The sequence below is a fragment of the Catharus ustulatus genome, chromosome 9 (genome assembly GCF_009819885.2).
Source record: "Catharus ustulatus isolate bCatUst1 chromosome 9, bCatUst1.pri.v2, whole genome shotgun sequence".
NCBI lineage: Eukaryota > Metazoa > Chordata > Aves > Passeriformes > Turdidae > Catharus > Catharus ustulatus.
The window spans coordinates 31,072,632-31,090,765 of record NC_046229.1 but is presented as its reverse complement, the minus strand read 5'-3'; the positions used below and the strand labels follow the sequence as shown (position 1 = coordinate 31,090,765).

The 18,134-nt window shown below is 55.0% G+C and overlaps 1 protein-coding gene across 1 annotated transcript; it reads left to right on the top strand.

The window, feature by feature from the left end:
* Positions 1-2,156: 2,156 nt before the first annotated feature.
* RGSL1 (regulator of G protein signaling like 1) lies at positions 2,157-18,125 on the top strand. The gene is made up of 20 exons (XM_042779574.1): positions 2,157-2,166; positions 2,814-2,896; positions 3,165-3,239; positions 3,935-4,064; positions 4,846-4,950; positions 5,188-5,349; positions 5,508-6,454; positions 6,918-6,980; positions 8,560-8,791; positions 9,371-9,457; positions 9,808-9,889; positions 10,719-10,746; positions 11,002-11,100; positions 11,467-11,596; positions 12,294-12,465; positions 13,126-13,261; positions 13,838-13,962; positions 14,115-14,476; positions 17,094-17,189; positions 17,302-18,125. The coding sequence occupies exons 1-20, from the start codon at positions 2,157-2,159 to the stop codon at positions 17,652-17,654; spliced, it is 3,477 nt and encodes a 1,158-aa protein (XP_042635508.1). The 3' UTR covers positions 17,655-18,125.
* The last annotated feature ends 9 nt before the right edge of the window (positions 18,126-18,134 follow it).

Genomic DNA, 18,134 nt, shown 5'->3' with positions numbered 1-18,134 from the left:
CTCCGTGGAAATGGCCCTGTGCCCTCCCACAGTGACCATGTTGGCCAATCCCTGCTCCCAACCTTAGTTTTTTCCTGGCAGAAGCCATCACAGTCCCACTGAGGTCAGTCAGTGCTGAATGAGCACCCAAGGAGCCACCCCAGCCTCTGAGGATCCTTCTGGGCATCTGCTCAGTTGCCAACTGGAAAATGTGGGGTTTTTAAAGTATTGACCTTTCTCTGAGGACTTTTGAATCTTTTTGGTGTGAGACAGCCACCACTCCAGTTCATTCCTAACCCCCGTCTCCTCTCTTGGGCTCAGCAGCATAAATCTCTATGGATACATGACCGGAGCTTCTCCTCCCCAGGGTTTTCCATAACTCCTTCCCCCAGCTCCACCTGGCACCACTGGGGTGTGCAGGTGTTTTGTGGCTCACAGCTGCCCCTTCCCCACATCGGTTTGGGTTTGGGCACGGTGGCCAGCCCATGTGGCTGGGCTGTCTGTGGCCGAGGGAAGGTGAGGTACATCTCCGAGAGGCTGTGCTGGCAGCCCAGCGCTGTCCCCCGCGGGTCCCCACCATCGGTTCGGAGCTGTCCCTGTGTCCCTGTGTCCCTGTGTCCCTGAGTCCCTGAGTCCCTGTGTCCCTGTGTCCTGTGTCCCTGTGTCCCTGTGTCCTGTGTCCCTGTGTCCCTATGTCCCTGTGTCCCTGAGTCCCTGTGTCCCTGAGTCCCTGTGTCCCTGAGTCCCTGAGTCCCTGTGTCCCTGTGTCCCTGTGTCCTGTGTCCCTGTGTCCTGTGTCCCTGTGTCCCTATGTCCCTGTGTCCCTGAGTCCCTGTGTCCCTGAGTCCCTGAGTCCCTGTGTCCCTGAGTCCCTGAGTCCCTGTGTCCCTGTGTCCTGTGTCCCTGTGTCCTGTGTCCCTGTGTCCCTGTGTCCTGTGTCCCTGTGTCCCTATGTCCCTGTGTCCCTGAGTCCCTGTGTCCCTGAGTCCCTGAGTCCCTGTGTCCCTGTGTCCCTGTGTCCTGTGTCCCTGTGTCCCTATGTCCCTGTGTCCCTGAGTCCCTGTTTCCCTGTGTCCCTATGTCCTGTGTCCTGTGTCCCTGTGTCCCTATGTCCCTGTGTCCCTGTGTCCTGTGTCCCTGTGTCCTGTGTCCCTGTGTCCCTGTGTCCCTGTGTCCTGTGTCCCTGTCACAAGCCGCTCGCTGAGATGCAGAGCCCTGCTGCTGCCGGGAACAGCTTCGCATTCCTGATTTGACAGCGCCACCTCGTGAGGTGGCCCCGCTCCTGGCGACACTGTGGGACACCGTGGGACGCTGTCCTGCCCCTCTGCTGCCAAGTCTGGCACCACGGCATTACAAAGAGCAGGATCAAACACCCACCTGGGGAGCAGATTCCTCCTCCTGCCAAGGAGCACAGGTCACTCCTGCTGCAGGACGGGTTTCCTCCTTTTCTCCTCCGTCTCCTTCTCCTCTTCCAGCGGGAGGGTTTCCAAGGTTGGGTCTCAGCCCCAGATCTGATGAAGAAAGATGGCCGATAAGAAATCGGTGGGCTTGGTCTGTTTGGGGCAGACACAGAGGGGTCTCCTGTGAAATTCCCATCCCAGGCTGCCCAGATGGACTGACAGTGACCACGCCCAGCCCTGAGGTGCCACCAGGAACCTGCTTCGAAGGCAAGAAGTTTGCCCCAGCAGGGAGAGGGGAAAGATTTCATTTCAGGGCTGCCCAAGCGTGTCTGCAGGGCTGGTGATTTAAAAAGTGAGGTCAGAAGGGACCATCACTATCTCAGCTCAAGCTGGGTCCCCTGAGCTCAGTACTGAGGATTGTGCCCAGATGGTTCTTGAATATCTCCAGTAAGAGAGGCTCCACAACCTCTCAGGGCAACCTGTTCTAGTGCTCAGTCACTGCCACAATAAAAAAGGTTTTCCTTACGTTCAGGTGGGAATTCCTCTGTTACATTTTCTGCTCATCCCATTGCTTGACACCACCAAGAAGAGCCTGGCTTCCATCCTCTGGGCATCCCCTCTGATCAGATCCTCCTCTGCAGGCTAAGCAGGCCTGGAGGGAGCTGCTGAGAGCCCTGTGGTGCCCAAGAGCCCTGCAGCACCCGAGGGCCACCAAACTCGTGTGTCACAATCAGGGTGGCACTTCGGAACACAGCACTGGAACGCTGCACCATCACGATGACTGCTGGTGAGTTAGCCTCTGCTGGGGCTTCAGCCCCTCTAAACACACCCCAAAAGGTGGGAAAAGGGGGGGAAAAAGGAAAATCAAGCTTTGAAAGATGGGTCCTCCCTGTAACACAGCTGTGCCTTTGTGGAAGAAGACATTTCCAAGGGCATCCAGCCAGCAGCCGGCTGATGCCAGCCCACCTGCTTGCATCCAGATCTTTCAGACATGAACAGAACTGCACAGGGTAGTGGGAGGTGTTGGGCACTGACACGTGCACTGAGTCTTGGGTGGATCAGCTGTGTTCTGCCCGGTGTGTGGGTAAGGCAGAGGAGCACAGCTCGTGCCCTGCAGCACAGCACCTCCCTTCTGCCCTGTGAGTGCCATCCAGCCTCTATAGACCACGTACCTTCGCTGTTTAGGAGGCTGCCATTCAAACTCCCCAGCTCCTGCATGCTTCTCGACCTGGAGCTTTCCAAACAGCCTGTGCCACCCAGCCCAAAACTGTTTCACAGACTGTCCCAGCTCCAAATCCTCCTGTTTGTGCACAGGACAACCTTGTACCACATATCCCCTAAAGCTGATTCCCCCCCAAAACTCCTCCTTTGGCTCACACTGATGTCCCAGCTGGCAACACAAAGCCCAGGTAACTTTCTCTCCTCCCCCTGTAGCAGCCATAGCATCCACGGACATCGGGCTTCTGCTGCAAGATGATGTCTTTGCTGACTTCTTCAACACCTTTCTGAACCTTCCTGTAAGTCCACTCTGCACCATAAAACCTGGGGCCTTTCAGAGCTCTCCTCAGGTGAACTTTCTGTGGCATTAGAGGCCCCAGGAAAACTGGGAGTAGACCACATTCAGGCTGGAAAATGAGGGAAACATGAGCATCCCAACTCGGAGACAGAGATCTAAAAGGGAATTTGATACCCTTCTGTGTAGTGGGAACTAACAAGAACAGCTGGGCTCTGGGCTCCTCTGCCACCCTCCATCTCTTTCAGCTCTCCCTTCCTGTTTTGATCCAGGTTTTTGGCCAGACACCCCTTTACATCAGCGGCACGGGCCGGTGGTACCTGTGGCCAGAGCTGCCGAGCCACCTGGTGAGAACGTGCCCTTGTTAGAAGGGAGGAAGAGGGAGGAAGGGCACAGGGAAGGGAGGGGAAGAGCTGGTTTCTCACTGCCAAGGCCCCTCTCTGGCTCTCCTGTTCGTGCAGCTGGGCGATCATTTCAAACCCAGGCGTCACTTCTCTTTTATGCCCTGGGCGGAGCACAAGCCATTTAAAGTCCTGCTTGCAGTTTATGGGCTCTATCTATAAACACGGCGAGCTGGAGCGAAGGACAGCATGTGTGGTGGCAGAGAAGGACACAGCCCTCAGCCCCTTGTCCCGGATTCCCCCTGAACCCCGCAGGAATTCCCTGTTTCTCACCAGGCTGGCTCAGCCCTCCCTGCCCACAGCCGCCAGCGCCGCTTGCAGCGCTCGGATCCCAAACCAAAAAGGATCCTGCTGCTCTGGAAGCTGTGGGGAAGCTGCCATGCCTGGGCTCTGGAGGAGAGGCAGGGAAGGAAGCCCTGCAGCAGCCGTGCAGCGCCGGGGCTCCCCCGTTCGCTTTTGGGGATGCGAGCAGGGGCTGCGACTTGAGAATCCCCCTTGTGCCTCAGCACCTTCCATCGCCACAAAGCAACAGGGCGCCTTCCCCGGCTCCCTGCCCTGTAGCAGGGACCTGTTACTCACCCTCATGGCCAGGCAGGAGCCGGCTCCTTGCTCGCAGCTAATCCTCTCCTCGGGCAACGCAGGATCCCAGCCCCGCCGCTTTGCTGGCTTGGTTGGAAAAGCACCGGCTGCCTCACTTCTGCAAATCCAGCCTGTGCCTCCACCTCGTCCTCTGCCAGAAGCTGCTGGCTTTCATTCGCTCGGGGGAAGCAGGTGAGTCATGGTGGCACGGAGGAAATCGGATCGGCTTCTCCTCCACGGCTGGGCTTCCTCTCTCCCCGGGGCTGTCACTGCCTGGTGCCAGCCCAGTGGGTCGTGCCTCTGCTCCGGGTTAAGAAGGCGTTGCACATCCCATTTTTAGGGATGCAGCAGGTCCCGAGGGGATGTGCAGGGATTTACTCCACCACGCTGCTAATACAGTACCTGCCCAGCGGGATTTACCGAGGTGGAGCAGGGCTGGAGGGCATCCATCCCGGGGCACGGAAAGCCGAGGTGCTGATGTTTTGTGCAGGGATGCCCTGGGAAAACAGGCGGTGGTCTCTCTTACTGGCAACAAGTGTGGATTGTGCTCACTTTGCCCCTAAAATCAGCCTTCTCAGCCCAGCCAGGTATTTCCTCAGCCTGCGTGTCAGCTGCCACTGGAAAGAAAGCTGAGGCAGCAGGAATGCAGATCCTCATTTCAGAAAAATAAGCAGTTCACCAAAGCTTTTCCTGAGTATATTGCTCCTGCTTCTCCAGTCGAGTTGAAAGCGAGCCCCAAACTCGGGCAAGAAAAGATGGACATTTGCCAGGAACAGAGGAACAACAGCTGGACAGGCTGTCCCTGACATGAGCCAGTTATCCTTGCAGGCACCACGTGTGCATCCCACAGCCTGTCCCAAACCCCCACGTCGGGGGGATTTGCTGGTCTCCCTCCAGCAGCCTCTTTCAGGGTGGGAGCTGGAGAGTTCCCTTGGGATCTGGCAGGCAGCCCCTGATGCCATCTGTCCCACAGCAGAGCTCCTGAACTGGCAGAGAGCTGACCAGTGGCTGCTGGAGAGGTGCCTCAGTGGGAGCCACGGCATGCAGCACTTCCGCGCCTTCCTCCAAGGAACAGCAGGTGGGCACGGGATGCTCCAAGCCCCCTCCCAGCCACCTGCCTGGCAGGACACTGGCACGGAGCTGGGGACATGGGTGAGATCCCAGAGAAAGCAGCAGAGCTAGGAGGGAGATGCATCACTGTGCCTTTTCTCTGCTCTGTTCAATCGGTTCCTGCTGGTGATTTTTCCTTCTGCTTCATCCATCCTTGGGGCTTTCGAGGGCTTCTCCCGACTCCCATCGCTTGTCTGATCCATAGGGGAAGAGCTGATCGACTTCTGGCTCATCACTGAAAGGCTCCTGGCTCTGGATGAGTCGGATGGGAGTCAGAGGGACTTGTTCTTGTCCCTGGTCCACAGGCTGAGAGCCACCCACCTGCGTGAAGGCTCCAGCGTCGACACCCTCTGCACCACCATCGCTGGTAAGGAACGCAGGGGCTGCGGATGAGCACCGCCCTTCCAGAGAGAGGGTCTTTCCTGGGTGCTCCCAGGGGGATGGGATGCCATCACCTGCTTGGTCTGGCTGGGAACAGCCTGCACAGAGCCATCTCCCCATTGTAATTCCCTGCATCCTTCTCAGGATCTCTGCCGAAAGCCAGGCACATCCAGTCTGTCAGCACCAGGAGGGACATCCTGAGCAAGATGCAGGAGCAGGCCCTTTTTATCATTCAGAGTTACTGGCTCCCCAAATTCTTGGTGCACTGCAAGATGGGAATGGAGGAAGAGGAATCGTGCCAGCCTTTGCTCCAGGAATATCAGGAACGTTTGTCAAGGGAGCCCCCAGGCCTCTCAGAGCCCCTCCCCACCATGCACATCAAAAGGAGCCAGGGCATGTCAGGGCCCTACTGCAGCCAGAAGGCCAAAGCAGAGATCTGGGCTCTGGTAAACGAGGGCAGAGACACCCAAGAGATGAAAATGGCCATTTTTCAGGTGAAACCAGAGAAGCAGCCAGGGCCAGCTGGGAGCATGGAGGAATTGTGTCTGGATAAGGATGCTTTGGGATTGATTCCCCTGCAGTCAGAACAGCTGGCAAATACTGCCTTTGGAGGCAGAGGAGGAGTAACATTTCCTGGAAGACCTCAGTCCAGTGCAGAGCAGGATCTAGAAAACCTCTCTACGGAGAAAATAATCTCTGACCTGCTTCCCTCTGCATCCCTTTCCTGGCTGCCATCCCTGAAAAAGCCAGTCAAGACCTTGGATTTCCTTCCCTGGGCCCTGCGTGCCGACGCCTGTGCGGGACGACCCTTCAGGGACTTCCTGCAGCTCCAGAACCGACCCGTGGAGACTCGTCTCCTGGACCTGTGGCACGACCTGGAGGAGTTTCTGCCCGTGGTGCTGGACTCCAACAGAGAAAACAGCTTCTTCCTGCGCCATTTGATTGGGGAAAAGATCTGCAAGACCTACCTGGAGGAGGGCAGCTTTGAGAAGCTCCCCTTGGAGCCCAGGACTCTCGTGAGTTTGTGGAAGCAGCTGATATGTGGAGAATTCTCCCCTTGGATATTCAGAGCCCAGAAGGAGATTTGCAAGGTATACAGGGCTGCTGGCAGTGGTCAGGCTGGGAGGTACAGCTGGCATTGGCACCCCTGTGGTGGTGTGAGGGCCGTGGGAATGTTTAGGATGTGAAGCATTTGGGAAATTAAGAGGAAAAGAGATCAGGAAGAGAAAAACTTGCACTGGACCAGTGACTGAGATGCCCCAGGCCAGTGGAGAAGAGCATCCTCACTGGTTTGCTGGGCAGCAGAGCAGGGATGAGCAGTCCCTGAATACCTCTGGTGAGCCTGGCTGGATGCACATTCCAAGGGCAGTGGCCATCCTGTTGCATCCATCACTGGCTCCAGCACAACCCCAGGAAAACCCACTTAGAACCCAGCCCTTCTGGGCAGCCCAATGGACCAAGCTGGATGTGCAGGCGTGTCCTGGGCATGTCAGCAAGTTGTGAGGCACCCATGGCAATCTCCACTGAGGACAATCTCCCTTTGCTCCTCCTCAGGTGCTCTGCAGCCTCTATGAGGAATTTCTGGCTGATGATGACAGGACATTCCTCCAGTTCATGGTGAGGGGGATGCACAGGGCCATCCTTGGAGAGTGTGCAGGCTCCAGTGGGGATGTGAGAAGTTGGAGAGAGAGAGAGAGAAGGGAGGAGAAGCCCAGCATTAGCTGCAGAGATCTGGCATCTCACAATATCCCCAGCCAGTGCTGCCACAGGGTGACACAGCAATGAGCTGGAGCAATGATCCTTAGCTCTTCCAGCACAGCATCCCATTAAGCTGGCAGATCCACCCTGCAAGATCTGCCCCTAGACAAGCTGTGACCCTGCCTAAAAGGAGGGAGAAATGTAATTGCAGGCTTTTAGGGTAGGCATGGGTGAGCCTAGCACTTGTGGGAATTGATCTTCCCCGGCTTTTTTCCTTGCCCACGCTATTAATGTGCAATTATTACTGCTATTAATGTGACTCATGTGCATGACACACATGGGATGGCCCTGCCTGGCCAGCACAGGGTGGAAGAGGCCATGCAGCCTCTTAGCCTATGACTCAACCACCCTCAATTTTTCCACGTATTTTTTTCCACCAAAAACGGTGATACAAGAAATCAGAGTCACACAAGATTGTTCCCAGACCATTATTCCTCCTGGCATCAGAAATCCCACCCCACCTCCCCTAAATTCCAGCATCACACTCAGGGTGTATGCAGGCAGAACCCCCTGAGCATCCCACCTGCACTGGTACCTGCACAGCCCATGCAGGCAATTTTTCTCACTGCAGATGGCGTTCTACCAACTGTTTCCCCTAAAATAAAATGTGAAATCAGCAGCTGATCCTGGAAATGTTGAGGAGAGGCTGTCAGGGTTTGGCATCCTCAGAGACCTGGCTCTCAGAGCCTCAGCCAGTGTGAGCTGAGAATTTTGGAACAGTCAAGTGGCAACTCCAGACCCTGACTCATTAACTGCTCTTGGTCGGAAGTTAATTAGCTGCCCAGGTTTTTTAGCATCTCTTGTGAGGGAACTCTCCCCTTTGAGGCCAGAGCTGGTCTGGGAGTGCAATTATCACTTCAGCAGGCATCAGGGCCGAGCTCTCTCTGGGCACCATCCCCTGAGCCAAACTCCTCCTGGCTCTCCTGCTCTGGTGTCAGGGGAACTGCTGGGGCATAGCAGGGTTATTTTTGGTGCCTGCTTTCAGCTCTCAGCCAGAAACCAGCCACTGTGCCCCTGCAGCTTGGCAAGCTGTGCAAACTGTCTGTGTGTGGGGAGAGGCTAAACCTGCAGGAGGGTTTTGGGGGGAATGAGGGAGGCACTGCCAGGGCACCTGCTGGAGCCAGCCCTGGTGGTAGCAGCCAACAAAACAGCACCAGGCTGCTGGGGACACCTTCAGGGTTGTTCCCAGCCCTCCTGGGGTGATGCTGAACTCTTCAGGAGAGCTGCAAGGGTGTGTGGCCTTCCTCTGGCTGCCCATACATCCCAACCAGCTGAGCTGAGCTTTGTGCTCACATAAATTCCTTCCAGACTGCTCAAAGCTCAAGCAGAGATTTGAAGTGGGCAGGTTTGTAGTCTGAGGCACAGTGAATCAGGGGGGCACAGTGCTGCAGGTGGGGAAGGCGCTCTGTGCCACCACCCTGCCCTCTTCTCGCCGCAGGCTCCAGGGATGGATGTCCCCACGCCCGAGGTGCTGGGCCGTGCTGCTGGCAGAGGGGAGTATTTCCACCTGGCCCAGAGGATGAACCAGTCCCTGAAGCTGAGCCAGGCCTTGCACGGCACCAGGAGCTTGGAGGGGGTCTCCTCCAAGCTCTGGCAATTGCTTGCTGCTCGGGACCTCCAGAAAGGAGGTTCCATCCAGGCAGAGATGGAGCTGCTCCTGGGCAGTGCTGGTAAGAGGAGGCTCTCAAGTAAAGCATGTTTTATGCTCTGGTGGTGACCAGTGGCCCCAGACAGGTGATGGACATCATGGAGTGGGTTGGTACAGTGGGTCTGGGAGCCTTCATTTGTAATCAAAGCTTTGGAGATGACCTAAGGGCCAAATTCCCTCCTGCCAGTACCAAATGCCACATCCCTGCACTGGCCTGGATCACCAGATCAAATGAAGGCTGCAGCAAAAAGCCAGCAGCAGCTCCTGCCACCCCAGTTCCACATTTTGCCCTTCTCCTGAGGATGCTGAGGCTGCTGGTGTAACCCCTCAGCTTTGTTCTGTCATTCCATCTTTTGGGAGTGACACCGATTTTCTAGGAAATTGTGGTGCCCTGAGGGTGAGAGCAGTCCCCTGCAGCACCCCTGCAGCTTGTGGGCCCTCAGTTTTACCCAAGAAATGCAGTGTCACGGGTAGAGCATGGAACAGGACACACAGGGGGGCAGGGAAGGTGACAAACCCAGCCCTCAGAGCCAGTGCTGAAGGGCTGCCATAACCAGAGGTGATGGGCATGGGATCTGTCCCTCTCCTCTCTCTGCTGCAGAGTGCCAGAGGATGATGGCAGATGAGCTGGCTGTGGGTAGCCCAAGCAGGGAAGAGGAGCTCCTGCAGCTCATGAGTGTGGCACTCGGTGAGTCCAGGGTGGGCTCCCAAACACCTGGGGATCATCCCTGGGGGTGCTCCAGGGGCTGGGCGAGCAGGAGGCTTCCCTGCAGCTATGGCATCCTCTGCTGGAACTTCTCCAGAAGGAAAGGCCAACCCAGCTCAGCAGGCTGTGCTCTGGGGCACTAATCCAGCCAGGGAGGGTGGCACTGGGGGTTTCTCTGAAGCAGATGCTGAGGAGGTCAAACCATGAGAGGTAAAGAGCTCCTGCAGTGTCTCCTGAGCCAGAGACACCCACGAGGAGGCTTTGGGGTCCAGCTGTGTGCAGGCTCTGGCTGTCACTTGAGCAAGAAGCCAGCCCTGTGCCTGTCCCCACAGCTGTTGCATCCGAGAGGATTGCTAGAGAGAATGCTAATGCTGCTGCTGCTGCTGCAAGGAAGAAGACATCTAGAAAACGCAGGTCTGGCTCCTCACAGCACACAGCTTTGCTCCTTCCACTCTTTCAGATTTTCCCCAGTGCTCCCCTGTAGTGCCACTGCCCCCTGTTTGGTTATTTGGCCCCCTCAGTGATAAGCATAGGTGGCCTGTGGGTCTAAACTGCAGAATTACCAGGGAAAGTAGAAATATTAACACTCCCCACCGTCAGTTCAGATTTGCTCTTCACACCTTATGCACGTCTGGTGCACTTCATCCTCAGTCAAACCCTGTAATGCCACCTGGGCAACACTCAGATTCCAGAAAAATCACTTAAAATCACACTGTAGTCATACTTAAATCTCTGGACTCATGTCTCATGGTGAGAAGCTGTGAGTCTTTGGGATGTAAAGCAAATGGAAAAATGATGGTCAGCACCTGAGATTTCTTAAGCCCAGTTATGCAAATGCACCTTGCCCAACATCCATCCCACCCCAAGGGGCCAGACAGCAACTGCCATAAATGCATTTTTCTATGACCCATAAGCCAGTACATTGATATTCCATGCAGACCCTCACCCCAAAACTGCCAAATCGTGTCTGGGCCTGCAGGCTGCTGGACTGGAGGAGGAAACAATGCAGATAAGCAGGACAGACACTCCCAAGGCTACCATGTGCAAGAAGGGAGCCCAGGGGAGGGTATCTAGAGCCCTCTACCATTGTCCAACCTCCTCCAGGAAAAGAAATCCAGTGGACCCCAACCCCAGGGCTATCCCCTATCACCTGCTGCCCACCTGAGCCCCCCTTCCATCAAACCAGTGCCCTCCTCATGCCTCTGGCTGTTCCTGATGCTCTCTCTGCTCTCCCATCTGGCAGGATGGATGAGGAGGAGGATCAGGAGGACGAGGAGGACGAGGAGGATGAGGAGGATGAGGAGGAAGAGGAGGATGAGGAGAATGAGGAGGAAGAGGAGGAAGGACATCAGAAGAAGAACAAGAAGGAGCAGCAGAAGCAGACAAAGAAGCAGACAAAGCAGACAAAGAAGCAGACAAAGAAGCAGAAGGAGACAGAGAAGCAGAAAAAGACACGGAAGCAGAAGCAGAAACAGAAGCAGAAGGAACAGAAGCAAAAGGAAAAGCAGCAGCAGAAGGAAAAGCAGCAGCAGAAGGAGGATTTGTTGCCCTGGACCAAAAAGCCCAAATCCAGGCGTCGTCAGCATGTGCAGGAAGGGGGAGAGGGCCCCAAGACACAGAGGATGGTAAGGAAAGACCCTGTGTGCTGGCAGGCTGAGGATGTTTGCCAGGCAAGAAAGAGAGGAGGTGCTGTGAGATGAGGGATGTCACATAAATGGGGTGAGGGGGTCAGACCTGGGGAGTTGCAGGAAGGCAGCAGGGAAAGGCTCTGGAGTCCTGCTGCACACAGACGTCACCAGACTGGCTGAACAATTCATACCATCCCCTGTGGCCAGCAGGGAAACTGAGAAACACTGGAAAGCAAAGATGATGGCTGGCTCTCAAATCCCACTGCCAAGGCTGCTCCAGCCCACAGGGTGGGTCCAGAGAGGAGGGCTGAGCCCCAGAGCTGCAGCTCCCTGGCTGGTGCCAGCTGTGCCATGTCTCTGCAGGAATGGGCCTGGGATGCCATCAGGGAGCTTGTCAGGAGCTTCTGCAAGTTCCGGAGGGAGATGAGAAATCTCAAACGCCGTGCAGAATTTGAGAGTTTTCTCCGACAGGAGCGAAGAAATGAGAGGGAAAGTATGTCCAGTGTCCTGCCACCCCGTCTCCTCCCTCCCCAGGACACCCCTGGGTTTAGGTAGAGAGGAAAATGCAGAAAACCTGTCCTTTACCTCCCACCACCAGGACTTAGTGCCCTGTTATTCTGTTGCATCTCAAACAATGTCATATATGCAATTTTGCATCCCTGCCTCAAAAAAAACCCAACAAAAAACAATCCCCAAACAGGAAATACTAAATGGAGCTAAGGTGAGACAGGCCAGAAAAAGAAACAAAAGGAAATTGTTTTCTGGGCAACAGGGAGCTGACCTAAACAAAGAATTTATGCACAGGTTTGAGAGGAGGCTGGAAAAGCAGTTAGAGAAGTAATCTACTGAAAACACAGAAACCCCATCTAGATCAAGAGAATTTTTTATGTGGGGAAAACAAGAGATTTTTTTCCCTTTCATCCTTACTCATCTGCTTGTGGGCTCTGTCAGAACCAGGGCAACAGCTAGACAGACCAGCAGGCTTTAGATTCAGGCCATTCCCTATGGAAACGGTGGAGATAAACACTCCGTGGGGGCAGAGGAGGAGGGATAGGGGATCACCAGGCTAGGGGGAGGGTGCAGTCCCCAGAGGCAGAAAGGCCCTCAGCAGATTACATGCAGGTAAGGGCAGCACAGGTGAGGTGAAGGAGCAAAGCCAGCAGGACACAGCATCTCTTCCCCTGCCTCAGACCTGCCCATCAAGGAGAAGAAGAAGAAAAGTCCTGGGAAGAGCTCCCGCTCCCAGAAGGACAAAGGCCAGGAGGAAAAGGCGCCGCTGATAAAACGCCACATTTTGGACAAACAGCTCATCATCGTCAACTTCCTCGTTGACGACCTCCGCTTTTACCTGGAGATGGACATGTAAGTTCTTTTTCCACCAGGTGCTCAGGAACCACTGCAGCATCCCAGGATGGTTTGCTTTGGAAGTGACCTTAAAGGTCATCTCGTTCCAGCTCCTTGCCATGGGCAGGGACATGTCCCACTGGACCAGGCTGATGAGAGCTCCATCCAGCTTGGCACCAGCCTCCCTTTGCTCTGGCCTGAGCCCATCTCTGATGGAGTCCTCCAAAGCCCCCATTTCAGCCTGCAGTCATCCCCTGGCTCAGGGTTCCTGTTTGAAATCCTTTTGGTTTGGTAGTTCCAAGCAATCCAGCATTTTTCCCCGCACCATTCTGGATGTCCCAATTGTGGTGGCATTTCTCCCTTGGCTTTGTCCATGTCCCCAGCAAACCTGTGAGACCAATCCATGGCCAATGGGCACCAGCCCTGCAGCCAACACCCCCACAACAGGCAAATCCCCAGCCTTCAGTCCTCCTCTTTTCCCAAAAAGGGAGAACATCACCTGCCCCAGGTGAATCCTGTGACCATGAGGGTGGCAGAAGAGGGAGGTGGCTTTTCATATTCCACACCTTAAGGATTACTTTTCCTGGCTGAGCAAATACCAAATTAAGCAAGAACACGACTGTCTAGCCTAGCTGTCACCAGCACTTGTCTCAGAGCAGACCCCACGTGCCTTTGCAGGTTTTCCAGGTTGGCTGACTGCAAGGAATCTGTGCCTTCTGATGTGTGGTCAGAAAAGCATATTGCCTTTCTCAAGAAGAAATTTGACATGATCAGCAAACTTTTCCTGGACTCTGATATTCCCCCCAAGCTGCGGGTGAGACCCTGGAGCTGCCCAGGAAGGCTGGAGGCTGCTGCCTGCTCCTTGCAGCACAGCTAGGGACAGGGGTGGGGAAAGAGGGGCAGGCGGGCGTCTGAATCTGCTGGGGGGGCTTTGGGGTGTGCTCTGGAGCTTGGGACTTCCACATGGGCTGGGAGACGTGGGAAGTAACCCACCACCAGTCCCTGATAAATTGAGAACAAGCATGTGGATAAGGATGGGAGAAATGGGGATGATTCTCCAGCACTGCCTACTGAAGAAACGCCAGGGCTGAAGCGCCAGGATGGCGCTGCCCACCACCAATCCAGTCCTTTCCCTCTTCAGAGGCCTGTGGCACCATTATCCCCTCCCCACTGCACCCACCCCAACTCCCTCCAGTAGCTTTGCCATCCCCCCCTTTGGAGGGCACAAAGCTTCCCACAGAAATCCAGGTGGGATCCTGCCCTTGTGCCGGGGCCAGGCAGCCAGGATGGAATTTGGGTCTCTTCTTAGACACTGCTGAGGTGGGGTCAGGGAGAGAAACCTGACCCTATCAGGAGAGCTGCAAAGTGCTTTGGTCTCCTGTGTGCCCAGGTGAACATCTCTGAGAAGGAGAGGGATTTGATCTGTCGTTTATCCTCCAAGAAGCCACTGACCCGGGCCGTCTACCACAACGCCAAGGTCGCCCTCTTCCCCATCCTGATGTACTTCTGGAGAAGGTACCTGTCCATCCCCTCTCTCCCAAGGTGGAGGAGGCTCTGGGGATGCCACCCTTCATCTCCAACCGCTTGTTCCTCTGCCTGAGCTCCCCCAGCAGCTTGGCTGGAATTGTCTCCTTGGAGCTCTGCTGTCCCTGGTGTTTCTCACGCAGGTTCTGCACCTGGAAGGTGATGACCAGCTACCAGAAGAGGAGTTACCAGGGGAGCATCTACCAGGAGAACATCTACCAGGAGAGCAGGCACCAGGAGAGTAGCTACCAGGAGAGCAGCTACCAGGAGAGCAGCCACCAGGAGACCCATGGGAAGGACAGGAGCGTTGGACTTGTCAAGGGGGACAAGAGATCCCAGGTCCAAAAGGAGGAGAGGAGCTCTCCAGAGCCCAAACAGCGCAAGGGCCACAAGGAGAGAAACATTCCAGGCTCTCCACCTCCTGCAAAAAAACCCTCCAAAGCACCCAAGACCCTGGATCCCAAGAAGATGGTGATTGCTCACTCTGCTACACGTTATGCTCCAGGTTTGTCCTTCTAGTGCAGAAACACCCAGACCTGGCATTTTTTAAGTTCCCCTGAAATGACCCCCTCCTTCACACAGCTTTGAGGGGTTGTGTGGTGCAGGCCTGCTGGGAAAAGGGAATGGAATATTTTTTCTCCTGTCAAAATCAGTCAAAACTGTCCAGCGAGATTTTAGAAATTTTCTTTGGTGAATAGCGAAGTGAGCACAGAGACTTCCCAAGCAAAGAGCTGTTGCATAATTCCTATTTATTGCAATAACCAAGTTAAAAATACTCAGGCACACCCCCTGAAACAGAAATAAAAACCCCCAATCTTTCGGGCTGCAAGTCAAATGGGAGCAGGAAAAGGAGAACAACTGTGCAGCCAAACACCAGGCACACTGGCATTCCATGGAGGGTGCTTTGAATATCTGGAATGGAGAATAAGCTCCATCAGGATTTGAGGTGACAGCTGCAGGGAAAGAGATGTTTTTTCTTCCTCATCCCCTTGTTTAGTTTAGATACACTGAATAACTCCAAACTGAACAACACGGAGGGATGCTGAGCGCTGTCAGTCTGCCTGACAGCCCGCTCCTTGGCTGAATATTCATTTGGAAATTGTCTAATTGATTTTTGATTAAAGGGGAAACCAAAATAGGCACATACTAATCTTGCTTTGACGGATGAGTGGGCGTCAGCAAGCTGCTGTTCTGCTCCCTGTCATTTATCACTGTCAGGTTCTGGCTAAAAAGCAGCAGAGTTCGAGGATTTGGATGCCTCCAGGCAGGTGCTCGAGCTCCTGCTCCACAGCAGGGCTGAGGTGACAGTGCCCTGTGCTCCAGGAATGCCAAGCCATGTCCATGCTCAAACCACCTCACGCCTTGGCTGTTCCCATGGACAGCATCCAGTCTTCAGCTTGGGTCCCCACCTTGTTACAGAGCCTCACTGCTCTTCCAGGACCTTCTCAAACACAGTTGTTTTAATGCAAAAGTCACAAAAAACCCCCCAAAAACTCCATGAAACCCTCATGTATCATTCATGTATTCCAAGCCAGTGATGAGCCAGAAGCCTTGTGTTACACCAGAGCTACTGGCTGTGTTATCCAGGACAGGGACAGTGTTTGCCAGGGTCTTCAGGGAGCAGGGAGAGGGACATTTAAACTGATCCAGATTAGAGATAGGAAGTCGTTTTTTACACTAGAGGGTGGTAAAACACCAGCACAGGTTGCCCAGAAAAGCTGTGGCAGCCCCGTTGCTGGAAATATTCAGGATCAGGGCTCTGAGCAAGCTGGTCTAGTGGAAGGTGTTGGGGGCTGCACTAGATGGCCTTGAAAGGTCCCTTCCAACACAAATTATTCTGTGTTTAGATCAGTGCAAACTGCTGCAAGGGACAGTCCCAAGCAGCACAGCCACAGAGAGTGACTGCACTGGGAGCTGCTCTGGACACGTAGAAAAGGCTGTGATCTCTTCATTAATCCCACAGGGACTGTCCCTGGGACAACAGTCCCCAAGCCACTGCTCCTTGCTGCGTCTCACAGGGATGAGTAACAGGAGCCAGCCAGAAAAAAATCCCTCAGCTTGCCTGGCACACAGGGGACAAGAGGTGTGACCCAAAATAGCTGCTGTTTGTGACTGTGCTGATGTGCACACCGGCTCCTGAGACACTTTCTGCACCTTATGCTCCCACTAATGACCTTTCTCTAGGGGTCTTGCTTTTCTAACCTTTAGGTAAAATCTCATTTTTGAGCTGGATTTAAAAAAATGGTTTTGCTGACTTTTAAAAAGGACCTGCCCCATGCTGTGCTCTGCCCTTGTTCTGAGGGATGTACAGGCACTGGGTGGTGGCAGGCAGGGACCCCTCTGCCATCATCAGGCATCACTGTGGCACTGTCACTGTGGCTCTGTCACTGTGGCACTGTCACTGTGGCACTGTCACTGTCACTGCCTGATCCCAGGGTGATGCCTTGGGAGGCTGGAACAATCCAGGCAATGCTAAAGGAATAAAGTAGTTATTTATTAAAAACCCTCCAAAGGATTCACCTTGGGCAGCGCCAGAGCCCGGCTGTGGCTACACCCAAGGTGGGCTCAGAGTCAGGAGCTCTCACACTTTTATAAGTTTGGGTCCATTCCCATATTGGGTTCATTGGCCAATTCCAGCTCCAGGTTCTGCAGTCCCACCCTCCCAGATTCTCTCCTCCATTCCCTGCTGTTTGCACTTTTTGGGGCTGAAGCTGCAGCGGTGTCCTTGGTTCTGGGGCTGGAAAAGGATTGTTTTGTGTGCCTGAGCTGGGAGGAGAACTTGTAACACTTTGTGTGGAGTTCAGAGTCACACACTAATGCAGTGCAGAATCTGGAAAATATAAAGCTAAAACTTAAGGCATCAAGGGCATGGCCAGCAGCAGGGAGTGAGTGCTGGGACAGGAGGCACAAAGCCTGGCACACCTCCCCATCTCCCATGTCTGCCACCCAGCCTTGCCACAGGGCCAGGACACGTCACCCCCACCCTGCAGCCCCCAAGGTTTGCCATCAAGGACACCTCGAGTCCTCGCTCAGCCATCCTTCCTTGTGCTCAGGGCTCAGATGGTTTGAGGGGGACACTGTTCATTTGGCAGCAGAGCACTCCCTGGCTTTTCCCTCCCCAGGAAAAAGGCCTGTCCTCACCTTCACACTCTCAGAAGGCATCGAGGTCCTGGAGCCACGGCTGCGGAAGAAATCTGAGCCTTCAAAGGAGCAGAAAGGTGAGCCAGGGCTGGCAGGGCCCTGCTGCTCCTGAGGGCTGTGGGGATGGCAGCTGGGCTGGGGCTCCCTGCAGCACCCATGGTGAGCAGTTTGTGCTGTTGTTCCCCTCAGATCCAGATCCCAGCCAGGAGAAGCTCAGCCAGCCTGCCCCTCAGGATGGACAGGTGGTCCCAGAGGTGCTCAGCTCCTCCAAACCCCACAGAACAGGCTGGGGAGCCCCTAAAATCCCAGGGGTTTGTGCAGGGTGCTGCTCAGCCCCACCAGCTCCAGTAACAGTCACAGAAAACTCCAGCTGCTGCACATCTCCATGCCCAGAACTTCTCCTGGCAGCATCCCTGATCCCTCTCCATGCCCAGAACTCCTCCCTGGGAGCATCCCTGATCCCTCTCCATGCCCAGAACTCCTCCCTGGGAGTATCCCTGATCCCTCTCCATACCCAGAACTCCTCCTGGCAGCAACTCTGATCCCTCTGCATGCCCAGAACTCCTCCCTGGGAGTATCCCTGATCTCTCTCCATGTCCAGAACTCTTCCCTGGGTACATCCCTGATCCCTCTCCGTGCTCAGAATTCCTCCTTGGAGTGAGCACAGCCATGTGCTCACACTGCTCACCCTCTCCATGCCCAGAATTCTTCCCTAGGAGCATCCCTGATCCCTCTCCATGCCCAGAACTCCCTGGGAGCATCCCTGATCCCTCTGCATGCCCAGAACTCCTCCCTGGGAACATCCCTGATCCCTCTGCATGCCCAGAACTCCTCCCTGGGAGCACACATCCCTGTGCAGCTCCCTGATCCCCCTCACCCTGCCTTCAGCAGCCACTGATGAAGCATCTCTCCCTTCCTGCAGGAACTAAAGGAAGCTCAGCCCTCCCTGGAGTAGCTCTCCCAAAACTCCACCCACACAGGTGTGATCCAAGGAAGCTGAGCAGCCCGGACACGGGGAATGG